Source organism: Rhinoraja longicauda, chromosome 6 (assembly GCF_053455715.1).
Source record: "Rhinoraja longicauda isolate Sanriku21f chromosome 6, sRhiLon1.1, whole genome shotgun sequence".
NCBI lineage: Eukaryota > Metazoa > Chordata > Chondrichthyes > Rajiformes > Arhynchobatidae > Rhinoraja > Rhinoraja longicauda.
Genome location: NC_135958.1, coordinates 67,691,721 through 67,713,343, shown reverse-complemented (window position 1 = coordinate 67,713,343; position 21,623 = coordinate 67,691,721). Strand labels below are relative to the sequence as shown.

Below are 21,623 nucleotides of genomic sequence, written 5' to 3'. Positions count from 1 at the left end.
TCTCTCTTGAATGCATTCAGAGAATTGGCCTCCACTGCCTTCTGAGGCAGAGAATTCCACAGATTCACAACTCTCTGACTGAAAAAGTTTTTCCTCATGGGATGGATCACCATGGGTTGAATGGGATAGATCGCCATGGATTGTGTGGAGAGGATCTAGTGTTTGGAGTGGATCTGTGGATCAGGAATTGGAGTTGTTTGGAGTGGATCGCGAGGCTGACTTTGGCTGAAGGAGTGGATCACTGGAGAGGGGGATGCACACGTGGGATGGATCTCTTCGGGGGGGTGTGGGACGGGCAAGAGCTTTGCCGATTGGCCTTGCCGATTCGTGGGGCCCCCGGGCGTGAGCGGTGGGTGTGGAAGTGTTTGCGCGGGGCTGCCGTTCGTTGACACCGCTACCGTGCTGTTGGCAGGTGCCCAGGGAGAGGTGGAGTTCCAGGAGGGGGTGGAGTTGGTGGACGTGCGTGTGCCGCTGTTTGTGAAGGAGGAGGACGACGATGAGAAGCGGCTGCTGGTGGAGGCGGTGGACGTGCACCTGGGAACGGCCGACATCACCAAGCGCTTCGTCAACATCACCATCATCAAAGAGGCCGGTAGGGGCTTGGAATCGGCGACTGCGCCGGCAGGTCGCGGCCTGGCCCGGCCAGAGCCCCTCCGCTCCCGTCGATCATCCCTCCCTCTGCCCGCCAGCTCCTGACTTCACCGCGGCGCCCTTGCCTCCATCGCCGGTCACGTCCCCAAGGGACTGGCCGGGTCTCCTCGCCTGGCCTCACCGGCATCACTCAATGCCACATCACGTAGCCAGCAGAGCCTAACCCACCCGTCCCTCTCAACCCACTGCCCCTGTCCCCTCTCCGTCCACTGGCCCCCTCGTCCCTCCCCACATCTCTCTCATCCATCTCTGCCCCCTCCCCGTCCTTCTGCCCCCCCCCCCCCCCCACCCCGTCCCACTCCCGAGCTGGCATCATCACAAGTCGTGGCGTTTCCGCCCACCACCAGCTTACTCTGATGTTTCCCATGCTCCGAGCTTCTCTGGTATTTGCATCTTTCATCCTTTCCCACTTTCCCCCTCTCCCTCTTTCCTTCCCATTCCATTCCACCCACTATCACTCCATTTGGTTTACATTTCACTCCTTTTCTTCTTCCTTAATCTGACACACTTGTCTCTCTTTCACCTCTAGTCAATGTCACTATCCACCCATCTGCCAGTCTCCCTTCCTCGCCCGTATCCACCCATCACTTGCCAGTTTTTTCCCCCCTCCTTCCCCTCACCTTTTACCAGCTTCCTCCCCTCTGCTCCATCAATCTGAAGAAGGCCCCCGACCATTTTCCTCCACAGATGCTGCCCGACCCGTTGAGTTCCTGCAGCTCTGTGGTTTTCCTCATGATTCCAGCGTGTGCAAGTCTCTAGTGTCTTCCCGTTGCTCGTTTTATCTCACCGTTCACTGGCGTCTCTCTCTCTCCTCCTGTCGGCAGCCAAAAGCAGCATCACCTTCCTGCAGCCATCCTACACGTACCAGCGGCAGGACAAGGTGGCCACCATCGCTCTGCTTCGGGAGATCATAGAGGACGGACGAACCCAGGTCTCCTACAAAACACGAGACCTCACCGCCAAGGACGGCAAGGTATGGCTCACACCTGGTGACCATGGGGCGGGGGGGGAGGGTGACGGTGGCACAGCGGTAGAGTTGCTGCCTGACAGCAGCAGAGACCCTGGTTTGATCCTGACTATGGGTGCTGTCTGTACGGAGTTTGTATGTTCTCCCCGTGAACGCACACATTTTCTTCGGGTGCTCCGGTTTCCTCCCACACTCCAACGACGTGCGGGTTTTTTGGTTAATTGGCTTGGTAAAATTGGAAATTGTCCCTAGTAATCAGGATAGTGCCAGTGATGGGCGTGGACTTGGTGGATCGAAGGACATGTTTCTGCAATATATCTCTAAAATCTAAAATCATTTGTCTAAAGACCTGTTGAGGACGTTCGAGAAAGTACAGCTCCCACTACTTACATCGCGAGGGACACTTTGACAGCAAGGAGCACAAACCAGCCATCATTTCCACTGAATGGTCGTTATTATACGATAAGCACTAGAGAAGTGGCCACTTGTTCATTTACTGTATGGGCGCGGGCAGCATTTATTGCCCATCCCGAGTTGACCCCTGGGCACCCTCTGGTGAAGGCGCTCCTACAAAGATGTTGTGGAGGCACTTCCAGGAATTTAAACCCAGTGATGACATTATTCAATAAACAATAGACAATAGGTGCAGGAGGAGGCCATTCGGCCATTCGAGCCAGCACCGCCATTCAATGTGATCATGGCGGATCATTCACAATCAGTACCCCATTCCTGCCCTCTCCCCATACCCACTGACTCCGCTATCGTTAAGAGCTCTATCTAACTCTCTCTTGAAAGCATCCAGAGAATTGGCCTCCACTGCCTTCTGAGGCAGAGAATTCCACAGATTTACAATTCTCTGAGTGAAAAAGTTTTTCCTCATCTCCGTTCTAAATGGCCTACCCCTTATTCTTAAACTGTGGCCCCTGGTTCTGGACTCCCCCCAACATTGGGAACATGTTTCCTGCCTCTAGTGTGTCCAATCCCTTAATAATCTTACATGTTTCAACAAGATCCTTTTATCATGTATCTGTACACTTTTTACACCAGACCAAAACTAAGCTGAATGAAACTAGACTCTCCATGTTCTCCAGAGACGTTGCCTGACCTGCTGATTGACGCCAGCACTTTGTGTCCTTTTGTGTGAACTAGCAACTGCAGTTACTCCTAGATACCATTGCCTCACATTGCTTGTCTGTGCTCTTCCCACTGAGATGTACCAGTTGCATTTTGTTTTGTCCACTGCAGGATTACGTGTCAATGGAAAACGAAGTCACCTTCCTGCCCGGCGAGACCCGCAAGGAGATTCCCGTCAAGCTGCTGGAGCAGACGGAGATAGACTCCCTCCTGGGCAATGAGCAGATCAAGCAGTTCCTCCTGGAGTTGTACAAACCCCGAAACGGTGCGAAGCTGGGCAAGTTCCCTCGCACCACCGTCACCATCGGCGACGAGAACGGTGGGTTCCTCTTTCGCCGTCTTCCCCTCCCTTTCCCATTCCTCCGTCACCTGTCCCCCTGACCCAGCGCCGCCCGCACAAGGTCGGCAGCACCTACACCAGCGGCTGCACTTCCTTCCCACACATCTCCTGCTTCATCGCATCATTCTGTGCCGCATGCAAACAGGGAACTGTGGCAGGCATTGCTTCCGGCAAATTCCGTTTTCTTCTCGCATTATAAGCGTACACTTGCGCGCACACACACACACGCACACACACGTGTACACACACACACACACACACACACACACACGTGTACACGCACACACACGTGTACACACACACACACGTGTACACACACACACACACACACGTGTACACACACACGTGTACACACACACATGTACACACACACACACGCGCTGTATTGTTCTTACAATAGACAATAGACAATAGACAATAGTTGCAGGAGGAGGCCATTTGAGCCAGCACCGCCATTCAATGTGATCATGGCTGATCATTCTCAATCAGTACCCCGTTCCTGCCTTCTCCCCATACCCCCTGACTCTGCTATCCTTAAGAGTATCTAGCTCTCTCTTGAATGCATTCAGAGAATTGGTCTCCACTGCCTCTCCGAGGCAGAGAATTCCACAGATTCACAACTCTCTGACTGAAAAAGATTTTCCTCATCTCCGTTCTAAATGGCCTACCCCTTATTCTTAAACTGTGGCCCCTTGTTCTGGACTCCCCCAACATTGGGAACATGTTTCCTGCCTCTAACGTGTCCAACCCCTTAATAATCCTATACGTTTCGATAAGATCCCCTCTCATCCTTCTAAATTCCAGTGTATACAAGCCTAGTCGCTCCAGTCTTTCAACATATGACAGTTCTTTGTTGTATGTTCTTTGTAAAACCAAATGTTAATATGTTCTTCTGGTTAATGTCACAGTAAAGGAAAGGATGGATCTCAACCAATCTCTGTTCCCAATTGACTTGCCGCCCCTCAACGTGAAAGCACAGCCAATTGACAGCAAGAGGATCCGGGTGAATTGGAACCCAGCCCCGGGGGATGTGACCGGGTACAAGGTGAGCCCCACACTGTGCCAGGATGAGCTGACCCGCCCTTATTCGGACCGTGCCAGTCGTGTCTGAATAAGGTCATTATTGTAGACGCCCAGCAGCCAAGAATCCAAGGCGGTTTATTGGGGTTGGATAAAACAAAGGTAGTACCACAAGTACCGGTCTGCAGAAGGTGTCCCGACCCGAAACATCACCTGTCCATGTCCTCCAGGGTTGCTGCCTGACCTGCTGAGTTACTCCAGCACCTCGTGTTCTGCTGCAGCTCAACAGGAACTGGGCAGGACACCAGGTCTAGAAACCACTCCATCCAGGCCTTTAACTATTTGGTAAGTTTCAATGAGGTCCCCCCCTCAAGTTTGCTAACTGTTCCCACCGCGAACCCACCGATGAAAACTGGTACATGGTCTCCCAACTGCCCCTTCCTGAAGTGAGGGTAATGGCCGAGGAGCTGGATGGAGGGTCGATAACCAGGGCACTCTTTGGACCAGGGGTCAGCGGTGAGGAGAAGTAATGTACAGGGAGCACGGTAAACCCGCGCAGTTGTATATCCACGTAGATGTTCAAGATGAGACTAATAGATGTTTAGACTCAGAGAGGATCCAGGTGAGCAGTGGAGTCAACTGGGGCAGCCCAGTGGCACAGCAGTCGAGTCGTTGCCTTACAGCACCAGAGATTCGGGTCCGATCCTGAATAGAGGTACTGTCTGTACGGAGTTTGCACTTTCTCCACGTGACCTGCGTGGGTTTTCTCCGGGTGCTTCGGTTTCCTCCCGCATTCCAACGACAGTTTTATATGTTGATTGGCTTCTGTAAATTGTACATTGTCCCTCGTGCTAGTGTACGGGGAGATCAGTGGCCGGCGCGGACTCGGTGGGTTGAAGGGCCTGTTTCCACGCTGTATCTGTGAAGTAAATTAAACCAATGAGTGACACAAAATGCTGGAGTAACTCAATGGGTCAGGCAGCATCTATGGAGAAAAGGAAGAGGTGACGTGTCAGGTCGGGACCCTTCTTCAGACAGTGAGTCAGGGGAGAGGGAAACCAGAGCTATTAAAAGGTACAGAACAAATCAAAACTGGCACTGATGGCCAAGGAGCCCACAATGGTCCATTGTTGGCCATGAAGGAGGTGATAACGAAGGGACATAAACAGTGAACCTAGCAGGCCGACTAGGGTGGGGGAAGGACAGATAGAGAGTCAATGCAAGGGTTACTTGAAATGAGAGAAATCAATATTCCTACTGCTGGGTTGTTAGCTGCCCCAGTGAAATATGAGGTGCCATTCCTCCAATTTGCATTTGGCCTCATTCTGACAGTGGAGGAGGCCCACGATTAAAGAGTGGATTAATCATTAAGCAGCGCTGTTCTAACAGGGGATGGTCACTAAAGGGTAGCTACGCCCAGTGAGAGGGGTAAATAATTCTGGGGTAACGATAGGCGATGGGACTGATGGACCAATGTTGTTTCTGCAGCTGAAGTACTGGCCTGAAGACGATGAGTTCTCCTCCCAGACGGTTGAGACGAGAAATACCTTTGTCGAGCTCACCGACCTCCAGCCCAGCTGTGACTACGCGATGGAGGTGGTGGCCTACAACACGCTGGGCTCCGGGCCCTGCTCCAACACCGTGCGCTGCCGCACGCCTGACAGCGGTGAGTGCGGGGGAGGGGCGGCACGGTGGGGGGTGGGGAGGAGAGGCTTCATTGTGGTGGGGGGGGCTCCACTATGTGGAGGGGGGGAGTGAGGGGGGGAGGTGCGACCACTGTGGGGGGGGGGGGACTCCACAATGTGGGAGAGGGGCCCCATGGTGGGGGGGGGGAGGGGAGGCTTCACGGTGGTTCGGGGGGGGGGGGGCTCCACAATGTGGGAGAGGGGAGGAGGGGGCCCACAGTGGGGGGGGGGGGGGAGGGGGGGGAGGGGTGACCAATGTGGGGGGGGGGGCTCCACAATGTGGGAGAGGGAAGGAGGGGGCCCACAGTGGGGGGGGAGGGGAGGGGAGGGGTGACTTCACTGTGGGGGGGGGATCCACAGTGTGGGAGAGGGGAGGAGAGGTCCCGGGGCAGGGGGTGGGCGCATGGTAGGGGGGATGGGTTTGGGCCTCTGTAGTGTGTGGGGGCTCCACAGTGCATGGGAGAGGAGAGGGGGCTCCATGGTGTTGGGGAAGGGGCCGGGCTCCATTAAGCGGGAGAGGGGTCAGTCCCCGCAGTTTGGTGCAGGGGGTTTAAGCCCCATTATGTGGTGGAGGGGGAGGGTTCTGCGTCATGTAGGGAGGGTCAGGCCGCACAATGCGGGGGAGGGGAGTTAGGATCTCCGACTCCCCTCCATCTTTCCAAAGTCATTGGATGCACCGTACAGCCGGAGGTGTTTTGCTAACGTGAGCTGCTCTCTGATCTTGCAGCCAATGAAATTGTTCAACTCAAGCAGGGTTTGACCTCCATCGACACCCCGCCCTCCAACGTCAAGGCGCAGCCAATCAACAGCAAGAAGCTCCGCGTGAACTGGATCCCACCCCCGGGTCGACCAACCGGATACAAGGTGACAGGTCTCACCAGCAGCAAGACTATTGGGTAGAAACGAAACTGAACCGGGCAATGCTGGAGATGCTCTTGTGTGCATGGCCAGTTTTGAACTCAATGATGCTGTTGTCAATTTGTCCCCTAGAGGGCACGGTGGCGCAGCGGTAGAGTTGCTGCCTTCCAGAGCCAGAGACCCGGGTTCGATCCTGACTACTGTCTGTACGGTGTTTGTACATTCTCCCCGTGACTTCGTGGGTTTATCTCCGGGTTTTCTCCCACATTCCAAAGATGTGCGGGTTTGTAGGTTATTTGGCTTCTGTGAATTGTCCCTGGTGTGCAGGATAAAACTAGTGCAAGGGTGATTGCTGGGCGGTGGGGGCTTGATAGGCCAAAGAGCCTGTTTCCACATCGTATCTATAAACTAAACTAAACTAAGGATGTGGATGGCAACACTGTGGATGGATAAGGGGGTTACCGGCAATGCTCAGGTTAGATTCAGACATGGAGGACAGCTTTGAATGTGAGGACGTGTTTCATTGGCTCACATTTGAAGTAACAGGGCTTCAAATTCCAATTAATGAAATTTATGTTCAAGCCATAACTGACTAACAATATGACTACAAGCCCGATGACGTCCTTTATTGTAAAGCAATCTTAAATCAGAGAAACAAAGGATTATACCTTTGTTTAGTATTATCAGGATGATCAGCCATGATTGAATGGTGGGGTAGACTTGATGGGCCGACTGGCCTAATTCTGCTCCTCTATCATTTATTAAATTAGGAACATCTTCCCTCAGCTGATGAATCAGCGCTCCTCCACTCTGATCAGTCTGAATGAAGTAGGACTGACGGTGGCCAGGCAGCTGAACTCTACCTGTCTGGGGGACTTCAGTGTGCATGACAACGACACCCCTAACCCAGCTGGCTGAGCCCAGCAGGCAGTCAGATACAGACACAGTGCGGAAACAAGCTCTTCGGCCCACCGAGTCCACGCTGACCAGCGATCCCTGCACGCTACCACTATCCTACACTAGGGACAATTTACAATCTTTACTAAAAACAATTAACCTACACACTTGCACATCTGGGAGGGTGGAAGGAAACAGGAGCACCCGTGAAAACCCACGCGGTCACGGGGAGAACGTACAAGCTCCGTACCCTCATCCCTCCTCGGCTGCTTACAGCTGGTGAGGGCCAAGAGTTCATGAGGCAACGTACTCACCTGGCAGTCTGTGTTGTGCCGAGGATGCCCAGCATCAAGGCCCACAAGATAGCTGGCCTTCATCCCCCTGCAATGGGATACAAGCTGTGTTGCATGGGGGACTGCCATCAACCCACACGCTGCTAATGGAGGGGGTAGTGTTAGGGGTGGGAAGGGGCAAACACTGGACACTGCCTGATCGACCTTCCCAGAGGCATGAAGCAATGCAGGAGCCATCAGCGCCATGGGTCACCCAAATATATCAATATTCTGTTGCGTAATGCTGCAAAAACCATTCCATAGAATCGGAACGAGGCTCATAAATGCAGGATCAGCACTATTAGATCCTACTGGGAATATGCAGGGAGTGGAGGAATGTAGATCATGTGCAGGCAGAGGAGATAGTTTAACCTGGCATCGTGGTCGGCACGGACATTGTGGGCTGAAGGGCCTTTTCCCCTGCTGTTATATTCTGCACTCTTTCAGTTTAGTTTAGAGATACAGCGCAGAAACGGGCCCAAGGGCTCATGGTGTCCACGCCGCCCAGCGATCTCCATACACGAGCACTATGCTACACAATTTACAATTCTACCAAGCCAATTAATCTACAAACCTGTACCCCTTTGGAGTTCTACGAAGGTTGTCTTCCCGGGTAGTGAAGTAGAGCAACTGGCTGCCTCGCCAAGTGCGTCGGGTCACGGCGGGTTGAGTTTATTGTCACATGCACACGTACAGCGAGGTACAGTGAAAATCCTGCTTGCAGCAGCGACGCGAGAGGCGTAATTTATACATGAATTACACATAAATTCTGCGTAATTTATATATGAATTACACATAAATTCTGCGTAATTTATATATGAATTACATATAAATTCTGCGTCATTTATATATGAATTACACACAAATTCTGCAAGGCAGTGAAAAGAAAAAAGACTGCAACGATAAACGAGAAAGATAATTCAAGGTATCAGGTGGTGCAATTCTCACCATTCCCGAGGGTGGTAGATGAGAGGCTGGGGCAGGGCCGGAGAGAAGGGCAGGGGGGTGAGGGCATCGCCGAGCGGGCCAGAGCGGCTTTGCTGGGTGAATGTTCTCGCCAGTGGTGCAGGCCGGTGCCCGTGGACGCTGAGGTAACCCGGACTCCCTCCCACACAGGTGACCTACTGGATCGAAGGGGACGAGAACTCCTCGCAGGTCGTGACCACCTCCACGCCGTCCGCTGACCTCCCAGACCTCTACCCCTACTGCGACTACGAGATGAACGTCTTTGCCTACAACGCCCTGGGCGCCGGCCCCCGCTCCGAGACCGTCAGCTGCCGCACACCGGAAGACCGTGAGTTGCCACTGAACTCTGACAGAGCACCTTGCACTCCCTCCAGAGGTCTCACACCCTCATGGCGGGCAGGTGCATGGGCCAAGCAGCTTAGTCCTGCTCGTTCTGCCTTCAGGTATCTGTACTCAACGTTCCTGAAAACCTCACGTTTCATTGAACTCTTGCAAGAGAGAATTGCTTTGCAGCAGAGAAAGCTTCAATGTTTTCCCAATTGAGCTATGACCAGTGTGGTCCAATAGACAATAGACAATAGGTGCAGGAGGAGGCCATTCAGCCCTTCGAGCCAGCACCGCCATTCAATGTGATCATGGCTGATCAATCTCAATCAGTACCCCGTTCCTGCCTTCTCCCCATACCCCCTGACTCCGCTATCCTTAAGAGCTCTATCTAGCTCTCTCTTGAATGCATTCAGAGAATTGGCCTCCACTGCCTTCTGAGGCAGAGAATTCCACAGATTCACAACTCTCTGACTGAAAAAGTTTTTCCTCATCTCAGTTCAAAATGGCCTACCCCTTATTCTTAAACTGTGGCCCCTTGTTCTGGACTCCCCCAACATTGGGAACATGTTTCCTGCCTCTAACGTGTCCAACCCCTTAATAATCTTATACGTTTCGATAAGATCTCCTCTCATCCTTCTAAATTCCAGTGTATTCCAGGAGGCTGAGGAACGACCTTGCATAGGTTTATAAAATTACAACGGGCATAGATGAGATGAATAAGCACAGTCTTTTTCCCAGCGACGGGGAATCAAACACTAGGTTTAGAAGGATATGGGCCAAATGCAGGCAAATAGGGCTTGTTTAGATGGGGCATCTTGGTTGGCCATCTAAGATGGGCGGAAGGGCCTGTTTCCATGTTGTCTGTCTCTATGACTCTAGAGGGCAGGGGTTTAAGGAGAGAAGGGAAAGATTTGAAAGGGAGTTGTGGAGCAGCATTTTCACACAGAGTGGTCCACACATGGTGGTGCAGGTCAGCTTTTAGAAGTGGTGGGGGTGGATACAATTAGGACATTTAAATGACACTTGGATAGGTACATGAACAGGAAAGGTTTAGAGGGATCTAGGCTGAACGTGGGCAAAAGGGAGTAGTTTTGATGAGCTTCTTGGTCGGCATGGACGAGGGGCCAAAGGGCATGTTTCATCTATGTTTCTATGCTAATTTTATATACTTCTATCAGGTCTCTCCTCGACCTCCAATGTTCCAGAGAAAACAACCCAAGATTGTCCAACATCTCATAGCTAATTCCCCCATAATACAGGCAGTATTCTGATAAACCTGCACCCTCTGCAAAGCCTCCGTGTCCCTCCTGTAATGGGACGACCAGAACTGCACGCAATACTCCACACGCAGCTCAACCAAAGTTTTATAAAACTGCAACATGGCAATTTGTCTCTCGTACTCAATGTCCTGACTGATGAAGGCAAACATACCATAGGCCTTCTTCACCACTCTGCCCACTTGTTTTACTAGTTTCTGGGAGCTCTGGGCTTGGAACTCATGATCTCACTGTATGTTAATGCTGTTGAGGGTCCTGCCATTAACTGTATACTTTGCCCTTACATTTGACTTCCTAAAGTGCAACACTTCACACTTGCTCAGATTAAACACCACCTGTCATATCTCTAACTGGTTTATATCCCGCTGTATACTTTGACAGCCTTCCTCACTCTACACAACTGCACCAATGTTTGTGTCGTCTGTAAACGCACTACCCAACCCATCTACGTTTATGCCCAAGTTGTTCGTATATATATATATATATACATATATATATATACATATATATATATACATATATATACATACATATATATATATATATACATATATATATATATATATATATATATATATATATATATATATATATATATATATATACATATATATATATATATATACATATATACATACATATATATATATATATATATATAAGATACCATGATGGGTTGTGAGGATGCGAGGAGATCTAATGCCTGGTCCTTGTGCTCTCCATTCAGTGCCTAACGAGCCGGGTCGCCTGGCGTTCAATGTCCTTTCACCCACGGTGACACAGCTGAGCTGGGCTGAGCCGTCAGAGGCCAACGGAGAGATTTTGGAGTATGAAGTGAGCTACACCATAGTGACCGACGAAAACAGTGAGTGTCAGACCTCGCGACAACCCTTCCCCTCCTTCGCCGCCTGTCCCAACCCTGTCCTCGACCCAGACGCTAGGGTGCTTAGCGGCACGGTGGCGCAGCGGTAGAATTATTGCCTTACAGCACCGGAGACCCGGGTTCGATCCTGACTACGGGTGCTGTCTGTACGGAGTTTGCTCGTTCTCCCTGTGACCGCGTGGGTTTTCTCCAGTAGCTCCGGTTTCCTCCCACGTTCTAAAGATGTGCAAGTTTGTAGGCTAATTGGCTTCTGTAAATTGTAAATTGTCCCCAGTATGTAGGATAGTGCTGGTGTATGGGCATTGCTGGTCGGCACGGACCCGATGGACCGAAGGGCCTGTATCCGTGCTGTAAGTTGAAACTAAACTAAACTAAACCACGTTCTCCAGCACCGGCCTAACCCAACAGGGGCCTGTCACCGACCCTACAGCCAGCCACCGTGAAACACTGGCACTGTTACTGTGAGCCTGCGATCCAGCATCGTCAGCCTCCCTGTGATGGTGTGCAGTGGGCCGGCAGAGTTCCTCGACCATGTGCTCGCGTCCAGTGGTCTCTGGGCTTTGCCGGCTGTTGCCGGACGTTCGATGTTACGGGGAGGGAGTGGTGGCGCCCACCTGGCGTCGGGCCAAGCCAGGCCTGTGCGGGCGCCCTCCAGCCGCTGACAGTTTTGCTTTCCCTCCTCCTGTCGCTCGCAGGGCCGATTGGACCAAAAAAGATGGTGAAGATCAACAAGCCGAAGAAGAGGATGGTGATGATTGAGAACCTGAAGGAGGAGCAGCCGTATCGTTACGAGGTGCGGGCCAGGAACGGAGCTGGCTGGGGTCCCCCCCGACAAGCCACCATGAACTTGTCGACACAACCGAAACGACCGATGTCCAGTGAGTGAGACCTTTGTGAGGATGGCAAATCCCGGTCCAGAGCAACAAGCAGCTGGGAGTTTAATGGGGCTCACACCATTACCTGGTCACCCTGGGTCAATGTGAGACATGGGGGAGGTCACACTGTTACCAGATGGTCCCAGGTGAATGTGAGATACTGCTGGAGAGTTTGGTCAGACCCACCCTGTTGTCTTGGTGTCCCTGGGCCAACGGGAGACATGGTTGGAGAGTTTGCAGGAGGTCACAGACGGTCCCGGGTCAATGTGAGATACTGTATGAGAGTTTGATGTGGGTCCTTCGACACTGTCAGCACTTGGGATGCCCCAGGGTGCTGCATCCTTACCCAGAGACCTGCAAATAGGTGATGAGAGGGGAACGGACCTCTCTTTTCCCAGTTAGTGCAGGGAGCGACTCCCTTGTCCACATGGATCGGGAACGACAAGCCTCTGGTGACAGCACCATCGATGTCAGTGTCGGGGAGTTTGTCGGCATGGAGTGAGAGAGGGTGGGGATGGGGAAGTGAGTAGGTGAATGGGATTGATGGGATCGCTCTGATAGATTCATAGCGGTAGAGTTGCTGCCTCACAGCGCCAGAGACCAGGTTCGACCCTAACTACGGCTGCTGTCTGCACAGAGTTTGTACATTCTCCCCGTGACCTGCGGGGTCTTCCCACACTCCAAAAACGTACAGGTTTGTAGGTTAATTGGCTTTGGTAAAATTGTAAATTCTCCCTAGTGTGTGGGATAGTGCTGGTGTCTGGGGTATTCGCTGGTCGGCGTGCTCTAGCTGGGCCGAAGGGCCTGTTTCCGTGCTGTGTCTCTGAACTAAATTAATATCTAAAGTGTGAGTACCGCCGGAGGCAGGCGTGGTGAGTGTGGCGTTGTCGGGGCTCCATTCAATTTCCTTTCTGTCGTCCACAGTCCCTATCATCCCAGATATTCCCATCATTGACGCCGAGGCGCACGATGAGTACGAGAATTTCCTGATGTACAGCTCGGACGTCATGCGATCGCCCAGGCCCAGCGTCTCTGACGAAACAGGTAGGACTTTGTACTGTGGCAGCTTACACACTCTCACATGGCAGCTCACATACTGTCTCACACGGCCGCTTCAGCCTGGCCGTCAGACACACACACACAGTGACAGTGGTCTTCAACAGTATCACAGCCCCACTAGCAGCTGCACCTTGTCTACATGTGACCCTAACTGAGAAGGTGCTGTGATCCAATCAAGATCCGATCAATCTCCTTTACACAGATGTACCGCGATTATTATCACCCATGCCTTCTAGGTTCAATGTAGCAGTAAGCCATTTTCTCTTGTTTTTCTGCCAGTGGTTCTCTTTTAGTTTATATATTTTATATTTGATAAACATTAAAGACCCAATGGCCAGAACTAATTTCCGTATATATATATTTGATTTAAAAACCTGTTTTAAGTTAGCTTATGACTCTATATCCAGAGGTTTGCCCAGTTGAGTCACTTCAGTAATTGATACCACAGCCACCCAGGCCAATGTGATTCCAAAAGCACCATCAGGGAGCCCCCCCCAACCCACCCCCACCTCCTCCCCACAGATGCTGCTCGACCATAAAGTGGATGTGGAGAGGATGTTTCCACTAGTGGCAGAGTCTAGGACCAGAGGCCATAGCCTCGGAATAAAAGGATGTACTTTTCGAAAGGAGATGAGGAGGAATTTCTTCAGTCAGAGGGTGGTGAATCTGTTGAATTCATTGCCACAGACGGCAGTGGAGGCCGTTAATGGACATTTTTAAGGTGGAGATTGACAGTTTCTTGACTTGATAGGTCGAACGGCCTAATTCTGCTCCTAAAACCTATGAACCTGCTGAGGTCCTTCAGCAGTTTGTTGTTTGCTCCAGATTGCAGCATCCACAGTCTCTTGCGGCCCCATCGTTTTATCAGGTGGCGTTGCGTGTGCCAGCGCAGGTCCCCGGTCTGCTGACTGTCAGCTCCCTTGATCTCCGCCATTCCTGTTTGCGTGAGGAAGTTGCTCCAATGCTTTTCCAAAGTCTTCGTAAACGCGCGGATTGCACTCCCCGTGAGTTGGGTTATCCATGGGCCGGTACAGCACAGCGCAGTCCGCCCGTCACAGGGGAGGAGAGTGAGACCGTGGGAAAGAGCTTTCATGAAAAATGGTTCCAGGTCCTTCAGCGCGTGGACTGTCAACACTGCAGTATCACTGCATTCTAATGCTGGAGCCTTGTCCTTACCCCCCCCCCCCCCCCCCCTCCCCCAAACACCTCTCCATCCCAACCCTGACATTCCATCCAGTCTCTCCCCCTGCTTTTCCTGCCTCACTTTCTGCAGCAGTCCTTCACCCATCTTGCAGCCAACTTCTCCCCAAACTTCTCCCTCTCCCTTCCTTTAAAACCTCCACCACCCGTGCTGCTCCTATCAGTGCAGGACCTGGCAGCATTCCACTGCCGGATAACGATAAAGATTGTGTGATTTCCTGCTTTAGAGGTGACTGCAACCTTTCTCCGAGAGAAAGTAAGTCAAGTGGTGGAGTCAATATCTCCTCAACCCACCGTCTTTGACTCAATTGCGATCAGTCGAGAGGCTGGGCTTTGCAAATGTGAGAGATGTGAGTCTTCAGATGAGTTAAACAAAGTCCTGGCTGGAGGTTTGAATGGATGGGAAAGACCCCATGACACTTTTAGAAAGCGGAGATTACTCCTGTGGCCTTGCCAACATAGTTCCCATGGCTATCACTGACAACTGTGCTTCAGCAATGAAGTGCCGGCACTGTCAGCAATAACTTGTGTTGCAAACTGTTCCAATCTGTGTGGCTGGATTTATCTGCCAGAGGTCTCGTAATTCACTGGATGTTGATAATTCATTGTTTTTGGATAAGGCACCAACGAGAAAGTGTTACACTAGCCGTTGTTATCTTCTGTCCTTCACACCCCGTCTCTGGGAATCTGGTACATTATCCTGTGGTGCAGGGGAGGGGAGTAGGTGCTGAGCGCTTGTGAATGTGAACACATATCCTCTGATTGTTTATTCAGCTTTATCTACAACCCGCGTGTTTTGGAGAGCTGCTCCTTGTTGGTTAAATAGGAACCTGATGTCGATTCTAAATTGATGTTTTCCTGGTTTGAGCTTGTTTTGCCTGCAGCGTTTTATTTTGATGTTTGTACTTCCTACTCCGGTGGAGTTTAGTGCTGCCTTTAAGGTTCCTCTCTGCTGCTTTCTTTCAATGGCGAAACACAAACTTTCCTAACCCCCCCCCCCCCCCCCAAACAACAGCTTAGTCCTCTGGTACTGCTCTGTATCACGTCCAGAATCTGAAGCCTTGCAGTGTAATTTGCTGACCAGAAATAGCACAGCATACAAGCTGTAGACTATTCAAGCCCATTTTGTGCTTGACTGTGTTCATACTTTGGTTTTGCATGATGCTTTGGTGATTGGATATTCAGTTAGGGCTCAGAGTCCCAAATCCTTTGGGAACTTTTTCAGTCCCCTTCCCCTCCCCATTTCCCCCTTCCCCCCACCTCCCCGCGCTCCCCCCTTGGCTGTTTCCCCACCCTCGATGGGATCTGTCTTCAAAGGCCTGCTGCAGCTAGCGGGCTGATCGGAGATGCACCAAGGCATGGCTTGGGAACAGCTCCACTCATGACCGCAAGAAATTTCAGAGAATTGTGAACGCAGCCCAGACCTTCATGCAAACCAACTTCCCTTCCATTGACTCCACATCCACTGCACGCTGCCTCGGCAAGGCCTGCAGCGTAATCAAGGACCAGTCTCACCCCTGGTACCCCCACTTCACCCTTTCCCCGTCAGGCAAGAGGTACAGAGGCGTGAAAATGCACACGTCCAGATTCAGGGACAGTTTCTTCCCAGCTGTTATCAGGCAACTGAACCATCCTATCACTAACCAGAGAGAAGTCCTGACCTACCATCTACCTCAGGAGACCCTCGGACTATCTTTAACCCGACTTTATTGAACTTTATCTTGCACCGAACACTATTCCCTTTATCCTGTGTCTCTACACTGCGGACGGCTTGATTGTAATCATGTATAGTCTATCCACTGACTGGATAGCACGCAGCAACAAAAAGTTTTTTGCTGTACCTCGGTCCACGTAACAATAATATACTAAACTAATATCTACAAAGCTGAGTAGTGTGTACCAAGCTATTGAAGATAAATCATTAATGTTAATCTGAAACATCAGTAGCCTGAGCATGGGCTTCTTTGATGGACACTTCATCCCTACTCAAGAACATCTAAAACGTCCTTCAAACTTCCAGCATTCTCTTATCCAGTTTCCGGGTTTTTATCTCTTGAATCTCCTCAACATTTTAAGCTAAAATTATCGTCTTAGATGCAAAATGATATCACAGTCTTTTGCAAAGGGGAAGTCGCTTCCTCAAAGAAGATGGTTGTCCAAGAAGGTCCTGATCTCTGCTGGCTCCTTCCACTGGCTGCAATAAATCCTCAAGATCACTCCCAATACCACTGATGCCATTTATCATGGATACTACTCAGGTGCACTGTGCTTAGCTTGTTGCCCCGAAGGATTTGGTTGCCTTAGCCGATGTACATTGCCTCTAATGTGTAGCTGGGTGGATAAACTAGGAATAGATAATCAAGACCCAAGGCAATGAGAGGAGGTGGAATAGGACCAGTGGGGATTGCTCTGCTGGGAGGGGGTATGGGCCCGATGGGTCAACTGGCCTCATTCGGTGTGGCAGAAAGCAGGTGCCGATGAATGTGTGCACACCCTCCATGCACACCGTTCTATACAGTTGTGGGGTTGCCCCCCATTAGTTGTAGATAGGGGTGGACAAGCACAGCTGATGCATTGAATACCAACACGAGTCATTCACTTGTTCTGAAAGGCTCCAAATGGAAGCACGTCCGACTGCTGGGTGAAGATTTCGATGGGAGGAAGGTCAGCTGGAAACCATCAGTGGAGGTGATCCCCCGCCTTTCCACTAGCTCTTCCCTGACGCATGCTTCGTCAGACATTGAGAGCCTCCTCTCCGAAGACCCTGAGTACTCAGAGGACACAAGGAGGAAGGCAGCACCCCGACCAGACCAAGGTCAAGGTGACGATCTCTCAGTGCTTCTCTCTCTAACGTCCTTGTGTTTCTGAGCAGCCTCTTCAGTGGCCTGAGCAGCCCGTGTCCCTGCTGACTGCACTGGTGAACAAACTGGTGCACTGAGGGGGTGGAGCTGCTTGTAGCGAGAGCGAAGGGTCAGTCAGCGTGCTGTGCATGTACGCGGGGTCAGGGGTCAGTTGGCGTGTAATGCGCATACAGGGTTCAGGGGTCAGCCAGCATGCTGTGCATGTCAGGAGTCAATGTCGACCAGTGTGAGCTTGCTGCATTTCATCTCGCTGCTTGGTGTGGCAACTGCAGGCTGACTGTGTGTGGTGTAGGGAGTATCGGACAGAAAGGGCCTGCCTCTGTGAACAAATGTGGGACCAGCCCGTCCCACTCCGCTTGCTGCATGACCGATGTCAATTCCAGGCTGCCAAGCACAGGATGCAGGAACGCAGGACCTGTCTCAATTCTACCTTCATGAAGAGCCCCGATCCAAAACGTCAAGCATCCTTTTCCTCCAGAGATGCTGCCCGACCCGCTGCGTTACTCCAGCACATTGTGTCTATCTCTGGTATAAATCCGAATCTACAGTTCTTTGTTTCTGCGATTGGTTTTGGAAGTTGATGCCTTGTGCCACCTGTCCCAGCTTCATCGGCCGCTTAACTGGGTCATTCAGGAGCACTTGCACAGGGCAGAAGGCTATGAATGCTCTACTTCAGTGCTCCCCCTTTGCTCAGACTGCCACCTTTAAGATGGTAAATGGTGAAAAAGAAGTGGGATGCTTGACTTCATTAGCCGAGGCACAGCACAGGGGCGGGCAGGTCATTTGTATTGGCTTATTATTGTCACATGTACTGAGATTCAGTGAAATACTTTGTTTTACGTATTATCCAGGCAAATCATACCATACATGAATGCAACTGGCAGTGCAACAAAGAATACAACTAGAATGCAGAATGGAGTTTAGTTTAGTTTAGAGACGCAGCATGGAAACTAGTCCGCGATGACCAACAATCACCCGCTACACTAACACTATCCGACACTCTAGGGGTATTTTACAATTTCTACCAAAGCCATTTAACTCCATTTTTGGACTTTGGACAGTGGGAGGAAACCGGAGCATCCGGAGAAAACCCACGTGGTCACAGGGAGAATGTAAAACTCCATACAGATAGCACAGCGTAGTCAGGATCGAGCCCGTGTCTCTGGTGCTGTAATAGACAATAGGTGCAGGAGTAGGCCATTCAGCCCTTCGAGCCAGCACCGCCATTCAATGCGATCATGGCTGATCACTCTCAATCAGTACCCTGTTCCTGCCTTCTCCCCATACCCCCTCACTCCGCTATCCTTAAGAGCTCTATCCAGCTCTCTCTTGAAAGCATCCAACGAACTGGCCTCCACTGCCTTCTGAGGCAGAGAATTCCACACCTTCACCACTCTCTGACTGAAAAAGTTCTTCCTCATCTCCGTTCTAAATGGCCTACCCCTTATTCTTAAACTGTGGCCCCTTGTTCTGGACTCCCCCAACATTGGGAACATGTTTCCTGCCTCTAATGTGTCCAATCCCCTAATTATCTTATATGTTTCAATAAGATCTCCCCTCATCCTTCTAAATTCCAGTGTATACAAGCCTACTCTACGGCTGTATAAGGCAGCAACTCTACCACCGCGCCACCGTGCCACCCCTAGCGGTAGTGTCACAGCTACAGAGAAAGTACAGATAACAAAAACAGTCCAAGGGCCGCTGCTAGGTACATTGGGAGATTGGGAGTGCGCACTCAGTGAAAGAGGGGTGTTCAAGAGTCTGATAACAGCGGTGACAAAGCTGTTCTTGAATCTGAATCTAAAGCTTTTGTGTTAATAGATTCATGTTCATGTGATAGGAGCAGAATTAGGCCATTCAGCCCATCAAGTCTACCCCGCCATCAATCATGGCTGATATATCTTTCCCTCTTAACCCCATTCTCCTGCCTTCTCCCCATAACCCCTGACACCCATACTAATCAATAATCTGTCAATCACTGCCTTAAAAATATCCATTGACGGCCTCCGCAGACTTCTGTGTGGCAATGAATTCCACAGATTCACCACCGTCTGACTAAAGAAATTCCTCTTCATCTTCCAAAAGGAACGTCCTTTAATTCTGAGGCTGTGACCTCTGGTCTTAGACTCTCCCACTAGTGGAAACATCCTCTCCACATCCACTCTCTCCAGGCCTTTCACTAATCGGTAAGTTTCAATGAGGTCTGATGTGCAGAGGCAGCATGGAGTAGCTGGAGTGGATGGGGTGGTGGCTGGTTTACGTGATGAACTGGGTTGTAAGCCCCCACTCTCTGTGGTTTCTTGCTGTTTTGGGCAGAGTAGCTGCCATACATTGTAATAAAAGTTTGGTTGAGCCTCAGCTGGAATATTGTGTGAAGTTCTGGTCAGCGCAACCCGTCTATTAAATCTGCTTCTGTATTCCTTCAACACCAGAGCAGAGCACACTTGGAAGCTCAAAACGCAGGGGTCTGCCCATGTTAGATGATAAAACTGGACGAGGCTGTTTGGAGACACCACAGGCAAAACCTGTTCATCCATTCAATAAACCCCTAACTCATCTGTGAACTAATTCCCTTTATACATGAGGTGGCACTGTGATCCAGCAGTAGAGTTGCTGCCTTACAGCACCAGAGACCCAGGTTCGATCCTGACAACTAATGCAGTCTGTACAGAGTTTGTATGTTCTCCCCTTGACTGTGTGGGTTTTCTCCGGGTGCTCCGGTTTCCTCCCACACTCCAAAGACATACAGGTATGTAGGTTAATTAGCTTCGGTAAAAATTGTAAATTGTTCCCAATGTGTAAGATAATGCTGGTTTACGGGGAACACTGGTCAGCACGGACTTGGTGGGCCGAAGGGCCTGTGTCCGCGCTGTATCTTTAAATCTAACAAACTAAAATACACAAGATAACAAAGCCTTGGACTCCCCAGACTTTAGAAATACTTTCCCTCTGTTCATTGTGTCAGTTCCTCAAACTGACTGAAAACGTCAACCGAACCTTGCCCTGCCCTGAAAGTCCAGGGAATGTTATCCTAGTTTCTGCAAACATTCCTATTAATTCAGTTCCTGAATCCCAGTGGCCTTTTGGAAAAAGACTACTCTACATTCTTCCTATGTGTTGACCTGAACACAGTTGGTTGAGTTGTTGCCTCATGGCACTAGAGACCTGGATTCAACCCTGACTTTGGGTGCTGTCTGTGTGGAGTTTGCAAGTTCTCTCTGTGACTATGTGGGTTTTCTCCATATGCTCCAGTTTCTTCGTGCATCCCAAAGACGTGTGGGTTTGTTGGTTGATTGGTCTCTGAAAATTGCCCCTAATGTGTAATAAGTGGACGGGAAGGTGGAATAAGATAGAACTAGTGTTGACGGGTGATCGATGATGGGTGTGGACTCGTTCGGCTGAAGGACCTGTTTCCATGCTGCATCTCCAAACAAAATTAAACTGCTTGCAGTATCTAGCCAGGGCTTTGTCCACCACCTGGTAACTTTAACCCGTTGTACTCCAGAGTCTTCTGGACAACCCACTGGCCTTTGTGATGTTTTTCTGCCTCAGTCTGTGACGTGTAAGAGTGCAGCAGCTGTCTTTAAATCTCTGCTTCCAGGTTTTCAGCATTTGGAAAATACCCTGCTCTATTCATTATTCCTCCACAGTGCCTGACCTCACATTTTCTTCTTTTGAAATCCAATTATCACAGTGTTGTCCATTCACTTCATATATAATGTGGAATTTAATGGTGCAACCCACATTGCTTAACAGCATTGTCCTTCACTTGTGTCATTGGCTAACTAGGGTTCATGGTTTTCTATCCCAACACTTAGCTCATGTATAAAATCATGGTCCTCCAACACAGATCGTGCTCGCGTCGAGCCGATCTCTGCTCGTTGACCTCACTCTCTCCTTCCTGACTCTCAGCCCGTTCCCCGACTGGGGAACTAAACCGCCCTTAACTCGTCAGAGAAGGACGCAAAGTGCTGGAGTAACTCAGCGGGTCAGGCAGCATCTCTGGAGAGCGTGGATAGCTGACCTTTCTAGTCAGGATCCTCTTTCGGTGGTTGCAGGGGGGCATCGTGGGTAAGAGAGCTGGGAGGGAGGAGTGGCAGGGCCGAGAGTGGCTGGTAATAGGTGAAGACAGGCGAGGGGGGGGGGGTTGATAGGCAGATTTCACCCATTACATAATCCACCTTTCTTATAATACATTATTATTACTTTATTATATTATTTTATTTTATTATATTACATTATAATTATTCATAGGTCATTCCACCTATTACCGACCACGTTGTTCTGCCCC

At 50.6% G+C, this 21,623-nt stretch overlaps 1 protein-coding gene across 1 annotated transcript in view; it reads left to right on the top strand.

Annotated features, from left to right (window-relative positions):
• The window catches only part of itgb4 (integrin, beta 4), a 97,195-nt gene that overhangs the window by 60,044 nt on the left and 15,528 nt on the right, over positions 1–21,623 (top strand). Inside the window, exons 25-34 of the mRNA XM_078401862.1 lie at positions 413–592; positions 1,476–1,624; positions 2,864–3,071; positions 4,001–4,137; positions 5,601–5,778; positions 6,525–6,661; positions 9,001–9,178; positions 11,182–11,319; positions 12,033–12,215; positions 13,137–13,256. Of these exons, the coding sequence (XP_078257988.1) occupies positions 413–592; positions 1,476–1,624; positions 2,864–3,071; positions 4,001–4,137; positions 5,601–5,778; positions 6,525–6,661; positions 9,001–9,178; positions 11,182–11,319; positions 12,033–12,215; positions 13,137–13,256 (1,608 nt within the window). The remainder of the gene's footprint in view (positions 1–412; positions 593–1,475; positions 1,625–2,863; positions 3,072–4,000; positions 4,138–5,600; positions 5,779–6,524; positions 6,662–9,000; positions 9,179–11,181; positions 11,320–12,032; positions 12,216–13,136; positions 13,257–21,623) is intronic.